Source organism: Prunus dulcis, chromosome 8, assembly GCF_902201215.1.
Source record: "Prunus dulcis chromosome 8, ALMONDv2, whole genome shotgun sequence".
Taxonomy (NCBI): domain Eukaryota; kingdom Viridiplantae; phylum Streptophyta; class Magnoliopsida; order Rosales; family Rosaceae; genus Prunus; species Prunus dulcis.
Genome location: NC_047657.1, coordinates 8,022,179 through 8,036,332, shown reverse-complemented (window position 1 = coordinate 8,036,332; position 14,154 = coordinate 8,022,179). Strand labels below are relative to the sequence as shown.

At 34.5% G+C, this 14,154-nt stretch overlaps 2 protein-coding genes across 2 annotated transcripts; one reads left to right on the top strand and one right to left on the bottom strand.

Annotated features, from left to right (window-relative positions):
• Nucleotides 1-307: 307 nt before the first annotated feature.
• Nucleotides 308-4,075, bottom strand: LOC117612160 (beta-ureidopropionase). The gene is made up of 6 exons (XM_034340913.1): nucleotides 3,826-4,075; nucleotides 3,312-3,419; nucleotides 2,037-2,225; nucleotides 1,724-1,951; nucleotides 1,411-1,635; nucleotides 308-906 (listed from the first exon to the last, which is right to left on the bottom strand). The coding sequence occupies exons 1-6, from the start codon at nucleotides 3,964-3,966 to the stop codon at nucleotides 541-543; spliced, it is 1,257 nt and encodes a 418-aa protein (XP_034196804.1). The 5' UTR covers nucleotides 3,967-4,075; the 3' UTR covers nucleotides 308-540.
• A 3,779-nt stretch (nucleotides 4,076-7,854) lies between these two features.
• Nucleotides 7,855-11,499, top strand: LOC117636607. Its single transcript, XM_034371187.1, has 6 exons — nucleotides 7,855-8,365; nucleotides 8,472-8,567; nucleotides 9,867-9,907; nucleotides 10,174-10,291; nucleotides 10,765-10,845; nucleotides 11,141-11,499. The coding sequence occupies exons 1-6, from the start codon at nucleotides 8,162-8,164 to the stop codon at nucleotides 11,195-11,197; spliced, it is 597 nt and encodes a 198-aa protein (XP_034227078.1). The 5' UTR covers nucleotides 7,855-8,161; the 3' UTR covers nucleotides 11,198-11,499.
• The last annotated feature ends 2,655 nt before the right edge of the window (nucleotides 11,500-14,154 follow it).

Here is a 14,154-nt window from a genome sequence, read left to right as displayed (position 1 = left end):
GACATTTTTATTTGTAAGCTAATATAAGTTTTTTGGTTTTAATTTATAAGAAATCTATATATATATAAAGCAAAATGCAGAGAATGGTGAAACATTCAGAATACCAGAAAATGCCATTGATTAATGCAAACATTAAGAATTGAAATTATTAATTAAATGAGGATAATTTGATAAATTCACACTTTTTCATATTAAAATAAAATAAAATTAAAAGAAAAATCATATAATTGATCCTATTTTTATGAAACACAACTACCCATTATCTTTTTTAATATGAACTTAAAATTTTCTATAAAAAAAAAACCTCTCGCAGGCGAAATGGTCACTTTATGAGAAATAACTACAGATACTACAAAATACTTCGTGGGAATGTTGGTTTTCCTTTTGTTTTTTTCTTTTTTTCTTACGATATTTACTGAATAATAAGTAAATATCTACAGATAGCCAATGCTCATTTTTCAACGGCCGAGAAATTGATGCACACAAATTTACTTTTTTAACTACATGTTCAGACTGCAGACCAACTAGAAACTAACGAACTTAGGGAGACTTCTTGTGTAACAAGGGATCAGAAATGACTTGGGGCTCAAAATCCGGCTTCAAATACTGAGCAAGCAAGTCAGCATACAGCTCATAACGAGCAGTCATTCGGAATCCCCACTTGTCTTTTATCTGCCTACACAGGTTGAGGTCCACGTCTGAGATCAACAACCCATCCCTATGGCGTGATAGAGAAGGAGTGCACGAGGCATCTGGGGCTGAAAAATGGCTGGATCCGTAGAAATGCCCGAAATCTGCATGTTCCGGCTTTCCATCACCGGAAGTAAATGGATTTGGAAAAACCTCAGTCCCTACACGGTTGATTGACCCAACAAAGTAACTGTTTGCAATTGCAGCATTACGGGCCTGCAAAACAGAACAGTCGAATGGCATGTTACTTGACTACACAAAACAGTTCATCAATGTTCTGAAAATAAACTGTCTATAAGATCATAATAGGAGAACAGCTCATATTTGATCATCCAAGAAACGTAAGATAAAAATGGTGAATTGACAATTTGTTTAAGTTTGTGCAAGTGTCAATATGGCTTATATCCTAGAGACTTCATAGCATTACAATTACAGTTAAACTAAGAAATCATGGGCAATTCCCCTTGAAGAAAAAGAGGCTGTTCTCTTAAACATAAAAATATTTCCTTTCTGTGTATGACATTATGTTGTATCACAATTCATTTTGAAATCAGAAGTTCAAAAAATCTGAGAGAGAAATCTATTGCAAAAGAGTGGATTATGAATGAAGAATGAGTAAAAAGTAACCTCGTCGAGGACAGACGGGTTTGCAAAGTTAAAAGAGAGAAAATATCACAAAGCAGTGGCTCATAAAAATAAAACAGATGGGTAGTAGTTAACCTCAATGGGCCACATCGGTTCACTGAGTTCACCAACAGTGGCGGAAGGGTTGAAAACAATCTCTGCACCATTCAAGCCAAATGCTAACCAATTTAAAGGATGGTGCCTTCCATAGCATATGTTAACAGCAATTTTTCCATAAGCTGTCTCAAAGACTGGATGGCCAGTATTTCCTTCCATATAATACGTACTCTCATTGAAGTCGCCAACTCTTGGTATATGGTTCTGTCCATTATCATTTGTCAATATGCCTTTCAACAGAAAAGTATGCAAGTACAAAATAAGTTAAAAACAGATATACTAATTCACTTACCTTTCGATGCTTGCCAATTATGTTCCCATTATTTCCAATTATGACAGCAGTGTTCCAGAGAGTCTCTCCATGGTTGACATCCCTCTCAAGAATTGGACTTATAATGACCATGTTGTACATGCGTGCAAAATCCTGGAGGAATCGAGTTGATTCCCCGTCTACAGGCTCTGCAAATTCACACCACCTCTTCTCCCGTGTACAAAAGGCAAATGGCATTGTCCATGCTTCCTGGATTTAATTTGAATGGATTTGCTTGAAAATATCAGACAAAAGTCAATAAACAGAGACGACATGGAAGGAGAGCATAACGAACCTGCAAGCATAATACATTGACACCTGCAGCACCTGCAGCATCAATTATTGGCCTTAATTTCTCAAAAATAGCCCTCTTCTGGTCCAAAAAGTGAGCAGTAGTTGGAAGAGCTATAGAGTTTTGAATGAGACCGACCCTAACTATTCGAGGTTCTCTCAACAACTCTTTGTCAGCAAGAAAGCAGAAGGCCTGAAAGAACATATAAGATCAACAGTTCAGACTAGTCAACAGCATAGCAGCAATTGATTGTACGATATACCAAAGGAGACATGCCCAGGTATAAAAATTCAATTACACTAAACAGGTAAAGCCATGGAAAACAAAAAACCTCAATGATCTGGGTAACAAAAGAGACAGGTTCTGTCACAATTTCAAAAATCAAAGCAGCTTCCACAATGGGACCCACCGTTAGTTTTACATTCTAGATCTAGAGCTATGCTTGTGGTGGGGAATAACTAAAGCAGGCATGGTATTGGAAGAATTGACAATGTTATTTTGGTGGTGTTCTGGAAATTCTACAGCAGTTGACAGATGATCACTTGAGGTAGAAGAAATCAAATCTGGAATGGAGAATTCCTATGGGGTTCTATGATACTACTTTTACTTTCTAATGGTTAGACTCAGAATTTCTATGTGCTAATTAGACCTTAAATGAGTGGCTAAAATAAAATGGGAGTGAAGAATATATGAGGCATATAGGTAAGTAGGTTCGTAGGAGCCCATTTCAGGTCTTGATTTTTTAGTAGGATTTTTTTGATGTTTGGAATGCAAGAAAATCTTCGTGGAACTCCATCTCTCTAGAAACTAATTAAAACACGTAAGGATAAGAGATATAGCATTAAAGTTGTCAAAGAGATTCTAAGACCAGGCTGTCCCAGAAGGAGACAAGGAGAAGGGGGTTAGGTTAGTTGAAAGTCTACACTGTTGTTTGGATTGAATAGCTAGCTGAGAGAGAGATTAGTTAGTTTACAGTTGTGCAGTTGTGAACTTCTTTGACTGAAGGGAAATGAGCGGTTGGCTTGTACAAAAGGAGAGTTTTGTTGTAATTCACTGAAACACAGTGGATGAAAATCCGAAATTCATTTCAATTTAAAACTTTCCTTTCAGAAAGACTTCATTTTTCTTAAAAACACTTTTGGTTACAGACATCCAAGAGCCTACTAACAGGGACTTCCGAAGCCCTGTATATGTATATCACACCTCCCTTGACTATGAACTACTGGGATGTGAATGGTAGTCGCAGGTTATTGAACAACAGTTAAAGCAACTTCGTACCTGGAGGTCAAAATTACGTCCTGAAGAGAGTGCTTTAGCAGATTCTGGGAGAGAGATTGTTTCAGGTGCCTTACCGCGATTCAGACCCAAAAGAATACGGTTGACTTCCTGAAAAGTTAATTATACATTAAAAATATAGCATAACATGTCTGAGTCTGATAAATGCAACAAATAAAACCAATTAACATGGGGAGATTTAATGGTCTGATTTTCACGGAAATTGCATGAAAACCTATCTGGGTACAATCCGAATGTCCATTTTCAAAGCATCTAAATCTGAAAACCAAATCCTCCAACCTCAAAATTCCAATAAATATGTTAAGAATTCAAATATGAAATCTTCAGACTTGAAGGAAACGAAAACAAACTCAGACTAAACCGTTGACTCCAGAGCAAACTGTCTCATGAAAAAAGGACGCAAACCCAACAAAGAACCAATCAAACTGATCACAAATCGATCACCAAAAGCACCAAATGACAACAACCCAACAGAAAGAAAATTGAGAAAAGTGACCTGAAAAATATGGGGCTTGAGATTTTCGCTGAGGAGGTGGTGAAGTGAATCGTACCCACAAACAGAACCGTCGCTGGAAGCCTTGGTTGCTTCTTGAACTTGCCCATTTTGGGCGTCAGTGTTTTGGGCTGGTTTTTCCATTCTCTCTGTTGTTGTGTTCTTCGTTTTAGGCAGGGGAGCTGGTGATGCGTTTGTTCAGCTGCTGATTGAATTATGCACATGAAACGAAAGAGACAAGTGTGTAGTTTTGTGAATATTTGTGACGTGTGACGCATGGAATATTCCACTTTTTTCTTTCTTTTTCTATTTTTTATATAAGGTGTGTTTTTTTGGTCTTTTTAAATCCTTTTTTTTGTTTTTTTTTTGTTTTGGGTGTGAATGGCCTATTCGACATTATTCAATTTTTTAATTGGACAGATTTCTATTTATTTATTTCATGCCCAACAAATTGACTGATATAACACCACAACTTTTTTTGATCTCATATTTGTATTTAGTTTTCTTTCAACATATAAGAGGTTAAACGACATTCAACCAAACGATTGTTTCAATTAAACATCGAGGCATGTTTACATTTTATTTCTTCCCAAAGATGACATGTTTACTAATTCATAATCGGATGAGGAGGAATTGAATTGATGAGAAGTTGGATTGAGAAGAGTTAGAATTCATATTCCTATTGAAGTTGTTTACTAAATCATATAAAATCGAGGTAGGAGTGGTATTGATTTCTTATAAGTTGTTTACTAATTCCCCATGAATTGAAATTGAAACCAAATTGATTACTAAAATGCCCTCGTTATTAGGTTAAAATAGATGGCAAATTTGAAAATTTAAAAATTATGTGAGGATATATTAGGTAAAAAGGATGGATTCCTAATGAGTTAGAATTCGAGAAATTAGAATACTAAATTCCACTCAAGAGTCCAATTCCTCGAAAATCAGGAGTTACTTCTAATTTAATGTGGGTCCAACTCGCATTTTCATTCCTCCATGTGAAGTAAATACAGGAGTATCCATAAAAGGAATTCAACTCCTTATTTTGATTCCGGATTAGTAAATATGCTATAAATTATTACACTATTATTTAAACGACTAAATATTTTTTAAATTTGGTAGATTTTTTATAAGAATGATTATTAAAAATGAGTTGTCGCAATCATCATATAACATTGCAAAAGGAGAAAGAAAAGATAGAAGTGGAAGGTTAAAAAAGAAAGGTAGCTAGAATAATTCACCAATCATAGCTCATTTGAATGAATTATTTGGGTTTGGATATTGCCATAAATATCATTTTCCAACAAATTAAAGATTAAATTTCACTAAGCCACGTAATAATATGTAATTTGAATGAATTTTTTGAACTTTAGAAAGTGCAATAGTTGTCCTTTGCCTATGAGTTGGAGCCCTTGTATCCTCTACTTATTCTCATATTAAGTTCAATTTCATTAGATTGTCTTCTTATTATCTTAGTGCAATTGCAGTTGGAGGTGTAAAAAGAAATGTAAACCGCTTTTACATTTTCAAATGTTGAAACTGTTGCAGTAAATTTAGGTTTTAGCCACACAAAAATTCACTTTTGGAAAAAGTCAAAAAAATTTCAAAAAAGACAGAAAAACTTCTCAACTTTCAAATAAAAGACATGCAAATGTAAAGGATTCCTTAGGAAATCCAAAAATAAATAAGGGCAATTTTGTCCATTTTGACTTCTTTTAAAAATTTTCTCTCTCCTTTGGCCTTTTCCAAATAGTCTCCCAAGTGTTTGCAGTGGGCAGTTGTACATGGGGGGAGCCAACTGAATAATGTAAAAGTTCTACTACAAATACATCCAAAATTACATCTTCACGTGGGACAAGGTGCTAAAAAGTTGGAAAGAGAAGGCTAGTTGGCTATGGATAAGAGCGTCTCCAGCGCAAAGCCCCAGCTCGGACATGAGGGGGCTAGGCCCGATAACACATTTCCAGCGCGCTTCAGCAACCCGGGTAAGACATGGATGCCACCAACCTAGGCAAGGCCCAAGGCAAAATCAGCCAATTCTCTTGCCTGAGGGCTAGTGTTTAAATAAATACAAAAAAATTTGTCAAATCCAACCATTCATTCAGAAGTAGTCAATTTGGGATTCTCTTCAACCACTGTAGGCCGACATAAAGCTTTGTTAACAAAAATCTTTCATCTCATGAAACAAAAAGAGATATTTAGTCATATACCCATTCTTAGCGCTAATATTATAGATAAACCATACACCATTTAATTTCTATAAACAAATCCCAAAAAAAACCCAAAATATGACAGTTTGCTGTATTGAATTTAATTTTGATTATTAAATTACTTTGATGCCCTATTGAGTGTTTTGGGTTTTTTATTTATGAGATTTTGGGGTTAAGTTTGTTTTAAGAAATCAATGACAGATTTGTAATTTACAAAAAGTTAAAAGTCTTTTTGTTATTTTGTAAATGGATTTTGGGTGTATTTTTAAAGTCCATTTCATATATGGTTTTTTATCATTTGGGCTCCTATATTAGGTATAATAGTAAATCTCCCAAAGAAAAACTCATAGATTAACAAATATCCCGCTTTGCTAATGTACATTAACTATTAGGTAAAGACAAGTTTGGTACAGTAGAAAAGATTCTAAAATATCCATCATGCCACCCCAATACTTAAATCATTAAGCTCGTAAGTTTTATTATTGTGCAAAAAGACAAAAAAGGTCATCTAACTTAATACTTAACCCTAATACACCTATACACATGCCCCACCACTCTTCATATTAAGTTTTAGGAAAACACAAACTCATCTACACCCTATTGCTAGATTACTCTTCTCTTTCAATCCAAGAAACCTATTACACTCTCATCTTTTCTTCACAAACCCTAAATACAGTATGCAAATAGTGACTTGTGGGTCATCAATTGAGGTATGTTATGTGAGATTATTTCTTAGTTTGGGACTCCTCTCAAAATTATTGAAGATGATGTGATCAAAGCCTTGTTGTAATTCTATTTGTTATCAATACAACTATTTTTAATTTAGTTCACAAGTTATTTGGTCATAAAAGACCAAAACAAAATGAAAAACATATCATCAATATAGAGTGAAATTTTTTCTAGATTGGGTTGGGAGTGTATTGACTTTTCAACGACTTAAAAGAGTTCAATAATTTTATGCACTAGAGTTTGAAGTTTCTCTCGCTCAATTTGACCTTTGTTCAACTGTTCAAGGCTAAAGCCAAAAGACTCAAGCACAAATTGTAAGACGTGTGCTGTTGATGCAAGCCAAGAGCTTGATCAGTGCTGCCCTTATTTGGACAAAGTGAGTGATAACAAAAACATGTTCTATTTATGGAATGACCAAGTAGATGAATCCACACCATACACAAATAAATGAAGGTTAAGATGGTGGGGTGTGAGGTTGATGAGTATTTTATATATATATATATATATATATATTTTCATTTTTTTTTTTAATGTTGGTTGTGTATTTAGGGGTAATTTAGGAAAATAATGGGATTTCCTTAGAAATTGTGAAAATTTGAATTTAAAGTTGGAATGAATTTAGACAGTCCCAATCTTTTGGACTACAGGGATCCAAGAGATTTGGAGTCACTCACCGTTGGATGTAAATTCAACGTTTCACTCACTCTTGCACTTCTTTTAAGAAACTTTTTTGAACCGTTGGATGCATCCAACAATGGGTGACCATAGTCTCTTGGACCCTTGATCGAGACTGTGAGCTTAGAATAAAGGGTAAACAAGAAGTGCGGAGTTTAAATAAAATTTTTATTTATTTATTTTTATTGTTCGAATCATAGTCCAAGAGATCGAAACTGTGAGCTTAGAATATAGGGTAAACAAGAAGTGCGGAGTTTAAATAGAAATTTTATTTATTTATTTTTATTGTTCGAATCCAACCATTCATTAAGAAGTAGTCAATTTGGGATTCTCTTCAACCACTGTAAGCCGACATAAAGCTCTGTTAACAAAATATTTCATCTCATGAAAGGAAAAAATCATAGATAAACAAATATCCAGCTTTGCTAATGTAGATTGACGATTAGGTAAAGAGAAGTTCGGTACAGTAGAAAAGCTTTTAAAATATCCATCGTGCCACCTCGTGGCTGGTCCCTTTTTTTCTTTTTTTGGTGAACACCTGGCTGGTCCTTTCGGCTTTCAGTTCCTTCAAAGCAGGTCAAAGAATCCCGCTTCAACGAACAAACGAAAAACAGAGGGAGAGCCAAAGCCATGAGCGAAATAGAATCTATGCGTTGCAGAATATGAGATTTTCTCACTGAATAAATTAGCTGAAAATTTTCTCGGAGCCGAGAAAGCGCGAGAAAATGTCGACAAATAATGGAGAGGCGGACGTAGAAGGGACCGGACGGCGAACATCTCCAACTTCGAGTAACACCAGACTGAGAATGAGAGCCGACCCTTTCTTGGTGTGTTGCAGATGCTTCAGCGTCGTCACTGCTCTCACTGCCGTTCTCTGCATCGTCGTCAATGTCTTCTCTGCCATTGAATCTTTCAAGGATGGATCTGATGTACTCTCTCTCTACCCCTCTCTCTATGTCTCTATACATATAAGTGTATATATTTATGGAGTTGTAGATTGGATGATTTGATTGTTTGTGTGTCGGTGAATTGTAGGTTTTCGACGGGATATTTCGGTGTTATGCTGTTTTGATTGCGATTGTGGTGGTTGTGGCCGAGACCGAATGGGCTTTCTTTATCAAGTTCTGGAAGGTTCGTTTTCACTTTTCACTATTCTTAAGCCCTAACACATTTTATCAGAGGAAAATTTCGATTCTTAGAAATTACTTTTTAAGCAATTTTGATAGCTGAGTTTAACCTTAACACAACAAATTTATTACGAAAATTGTGCGGTTTCTATGCTTTATTTAGAAGAGTCAGAGTCGAGAGTAAAAATGTGATTGAAATGTTCAATTTCTTTCCTTTAATTGTGGAAATCTCTGAATCTGATCTCGGTTAGAGTGATCGTAACCATAACTTGTTTCAAGGAAAAAGAAAGGAGGAAATATTGCTTAGAGGAGTAGAATATGAAACTTTCACCATAGGAGATGTAGGTGTTGTCAAATGATACACGCTTTGGACAAAGGAATGGGTGGGGAAAAGAATTTTGTTTTACAAAGAAAAACTATGTTTGGTGTAGAAGTGGACAAAGGAAGAAAAGAAAAGGTTTTAGATTTCCATACTTTCTATTGTTGGCCTTATATAATGAGAATGAGCAAAAAAAGAAGGATAAAAAAAATAACTAAAACTTATGAGCAATTACAAGGGGAAGTTGGCTTACCAAACAGAAGACACCAAATTTTGTAGTTTCTTGTCATATTTCCCCTCATCTACTCCACACAACTAAGCACAAGAAAACATTACAACTTTCTAAAAACTCTCTCTCTCTCTCTCTCACATTCTCTTGCTGTACAAGAACCAAACATAGTGTAAGAAGACATCATGGATGCCTTGAAGTGATTATAGGACAGTGTTCCAAAGGCCACTCCAGTTACCTCAAATGTTGTTTATGAACTCTTTGTAATTTTAGTGCTTCATATATGCTCCTGATAGAAACAGACTAATTCTTCTATCAAGGATCAAATCTTCCCAAGGAAAATACGAAATGAACTTAATCCACATGGAATAAAAACTTATTATTAGATTTTATGATTCCTCAAATAGGGTACGTGATCTTTGTGATGATCAGGGACCCCCTTTCTCCCCAACAACCCACAGGAGGGGTTTTGCTAAGATGCGATTATAATTCCCAAACCAAAAGGATTGAAATAATACAAATGAAAAAGAACCTGGGAGTACCAACAGTAAGACAGGCACTTGATAACATTCAAACCTTTGCTGCTAAGTGCAATCGTGATGAATTCTGTCTCCATTTCTCTCATTCTTACTCTGTTTAGGAAAGATCAACAATTTACTGTTTTACGGTAACTCAAAATTTCTGGCAATGTTGGAGTTATTATTCAGAATTTTGCTTCTGTGATCTAATTTCAGTATTCAGTTAACTGTTTGCAGGTATTGGAGTATTGGGTTGGTAGGGGTATGCTGCAGGTCTTGTAAGTCTTCAAATATACTCAAAATATTTTGTTTCAGTTTCCTAGAGTATTTCTCTGTACCTTGAGATTGTAGAGCGCACCTCAGTTCCAAACTAATTATCGTAGCCTTATAACAGTATAATTGTAGCTATGAGGCCTGTGACAAAGAATAATGAATGGATGGAAATTAAATTTTATGCTTGACTTTGACTGAAGCAACTTTTCATATCTATTGCACACCAGCATAAATTTTATATGGTTTCTGAAGTCGTGATTGTTTGTACCAGTGTTGCGGTCATGACAAGAGCATTTCCTGATGAGACTGGTACAAGGAAGGAGCTTGTTCTTCTTCAGAACATAGCAAGCTATATGCTCCTTGCTTGTGGTGGGGTCTATATTATTTCGGTAAGTCTCAGTAGAAGAATCCTATAAGAATTCTGGACATGTGTGTGTCTATGCCTGTGTGCATGTTTAAATGTCTTCTTGTAGCTGAGGTTAAAGATTGCTGTCTCAAGAGCATGATTAAAAATTCCCAACTTGTGTTGAGGGCCGCTTGGGAGTGGCAAAACATAACACACCGAAGTATCAGAAAATCTTTTAATATTCAACGCTAAAATAAGAAAAACGAAAAGAATTATTAATTCCAGACATTTTTAATGGAAATTAGCCAATTACTAGAGGATCACAATAATTATTGATAACCCTCACAGAATTACTTCAGGGAATTTGTTGTGTGTTGCGGTCGGGAGCAATAACCTAATTATATGAATGTTATCGCGATATTTCTGGTTCATGAATTATGGTTAACTAGCAGTAGGAGCTGCTAAGTACATTGGTCAAAGTTCTATCTGCTAATCTTCAATATTTGATTTTTTTAGGGAATTCTATGCATTGGCTTCCTGAAACGTGCTCGGCAGAAGACAGAAATTTCAAGGGAGCAAGCAATAAAGGATCTTGAGGTAAGCTTTCAAATTCCTGGATTTCCAGAAGTGACGTGTGGTACTGGAAGTCCAGACACGGTTCAGTGTTCCTTTTGCTTATCATACTTGCTTGTATATGGTTCCTACTACAAGGAAAAATAGCTTTAGCTGTGACATTAAAGGCTTGCTCGCTATAAGATTTCTGCTATTTATGAGTCTGGTGTCTTTCTAGATAGTCCGTTTATGAGTTGGGTTAATTTGTGTTTATCAATTGTCTGTAAGTCAAATCTATTACAGAAGTTTGCTCACATTCACCTGTTTGCAACAATCACAGGACTTGGAGCGGCGAAGGGAAGAACTTGAACACTTGCTTATTGTGGAAAGAGATTAAGACACTAAGGTACGGCACCATACCGTACCATAGACACAGAGTGATTCTCATGAACCTTACTCTTGTTTCAGTATTTGATTCTGCTACTGAGTGGCCTCAGAACTAGTTACTTTGTAGGAGCTTATTTATTTGTATAGTTGTTATGAAAAGGCATTTTATTCATTTTCCAATGTACCGAACATAAGAAATCCAGGTTGTTATTCATTTGTTTAGATAAAAATCTCCATAAGCTGTTTTAAATTGATGGATTGGTTTCTGCCATAAACAGAGGTTTATTAATGGAGTTGTTTTCCCTTTTTGTTTGCGTTTGGCCATGACAAAATTATTAATTTCCCCCAATAACTTAATCAAGTTTTAGATACGTATAATCTATATATTAAGAGAACCCTCTTGTGAATTAGAGGTACGAAGTGTCAGCCTTGTCAGTTGATAGTGTATTTATCCAATGCCACGGAAAGAAAAATTGGGGATAAAAAAGGTAGGGGTATTGAAAGCATTTGCTTGGCTAAGCTGTTTTGTTGCCTCATCCATTGGAGAGGTGAAATGCTAGATTCTCTTGTTGGTCTGATTGTTAGATGTTGAATATTTTAAAAGTTAAAATTTATTTTATTTTATTTTATTGTTATTATTTTTTTTGGGGTTATATCAGGTTTCCACTATATCATAGTTGTCAATTTACACCGTAAGCTATTTTTAAATTGTATATTTGTGTACCCTTGAACTTTACATACATTACTGGAAAAAAAAAAAATCACATTTATTAATAGTCAAGTTGAAAGATAAAGATAAGATGGCAATTGCAAATTACCAAACTTATAATTTTTTATTATTCAACAACTATCATCATCAAAACTTGAACTTATGACCAACCCCACCACCAAAAACACAAAAAACTTGACTCCTGATCTCCTCCAGAAAAAGAAATAGAGACAAAATACGAAGACTAACAATATGTCACGTCTCACAAAATTGGTTGACTTACAGTGACTCAAGGGAGGCCCTAGGCATAAGTAGATAAGGAGGCCGTTTAGGGCCCCAAATTTATATAATACCCTACATATACATACTAGTGTTTTAAAAGGCATGCCTACGCGCGCGTAGGAGCGAGGCGGCAGGAAATCACCCGAGGCGCGAGTTGCACGTTTAGCACGGAAAAGGCATGAGGAGGCGTTGCAAGGTGTGAGGAGACGTTGCAAGGCGTGGCCGCGCAGAGATCTCTTTGTTGTACCTATAGTGCTTCTTTAATGCAAGAGGGTCTTCTAAGAATAGAAGTTGTGAGAAACAAAAAAAAAAAAGAAAAAAAAGAAAAAAAAAAAGAAGGTTATTTTAGCAAAGTTCACTAATTTTTTTTTTTTTTTTTTCAAAGAATGATGGCAGTTAAAGAATATGAAAAGGCAACTGTAAAATTACTCTTCCTAAACAACCACCATGATTTGACAACCGATACGAATGCTCCAATTTACTAGACCTATGAGGTTGCCGCCTCAGTCAGTAACTGAGATCTCTCAAAGGGTTCAAATGTCATTGTCAATGTCAGTAGAGCCTTTTTTTTATTATTATTTAAATTTTTTAATTTTTTATTTTTATGTCATGGCAAAATACGCTTTGAGTTGCAATGTTGCACATTTCTCAGTTCAACTTTATTTTTATAATTGATTAATATTTAATTAATAATTAATTTGTAGTTGAAGTGGTTATGAGAGTTTATCTATAAATACGTGGTCCTGTCTTAAATTCCTCTTCTCCCTAATAATGTTTTTATAATAAAAAAGTGTAAAATGTTGATGGGAAGGGATTTATATCGTTACAACCATTAGCCATGTATCTGAGAAGAGTATTTACCCATATACTTGAGATCTTAGATTCAAATATAATATTTGAAATAATGATCATAGACGAAAACATTATCAAGAAACATTACTACATATACATCTGTATGTTTTACTATCATAACCTATTCAACCAAAAAAAAATTTGAGAAAAATTTATCCTTTTTTGTAATATTTATTATGTTACTTCATATTGCATTTCTTTATTTTATTCTATATTTTTAGGGTTAATGACCTAAATGATCCCCCAACTATTGCTCCAGTATCATTTTGGTCAATCAATTAAAATTTTCATTTCAAACGTCCTTAAACTTTTTATTTTGTACCAAGATGGTCCATCCGTGACAGATTCCGTCACTTCTGATCACACGATGGCCACGTGACTGAGTTTTGAAGGGTATATGCTACTTTTTGAGAAGCTCTATCGAAGGGTATGATTGAAATGGTCCCTCAACTATTGATCCAATATCATTTTAGTCCACAAACTAAAATTTTTATTTGAATCGTCCTTCCACTTTTTTTTTTTTGTATCAAGATGGTCCTACCGTCAACGTCCGTCAATTTTATTGTTATTTATTTTTGTATTTATCTTATTTTAAAATTTTTAATTAATTTAACCAATAGACAAAAAAATATTACTTTTTAAGTCCATGTCATAAAAAAAAACCATGTTGGTGGTGAGATTCAATTTTTTCAATTTTAAAATTAGATACAAGTTCCTATAATAGTTTCCTCTAATTTTTAATTATTGTTTACTATTTTAAAATTTTTGTTATTTTTTTTATATTTATGTGATTTTAATTAATTTAAACAATAGATAATTTTTTATTATTAATTGTTAGGTCAGTCTCACGAAAAAAAAAAAACCATGTGGCTAGTGAGATTCAATTTTTTAAAAATTTTTAAGTTTTATAATTGTTTCCTTTAATTTTTAATTCTATATTACTATTTTAATTCATAGAGACATTTTTACTCTTCAATTTAACAATAAAATTGACAGACTTTAACAGTAAGACCATCTTGATACAAAAAAAAAAAAAAAGTTGAAGGACGGTTCAAATGAAAATTTTAGTTGGTAGATCAAAATGATACTAGAATAATAATTGGGGGATCATTGGAATCAATAAC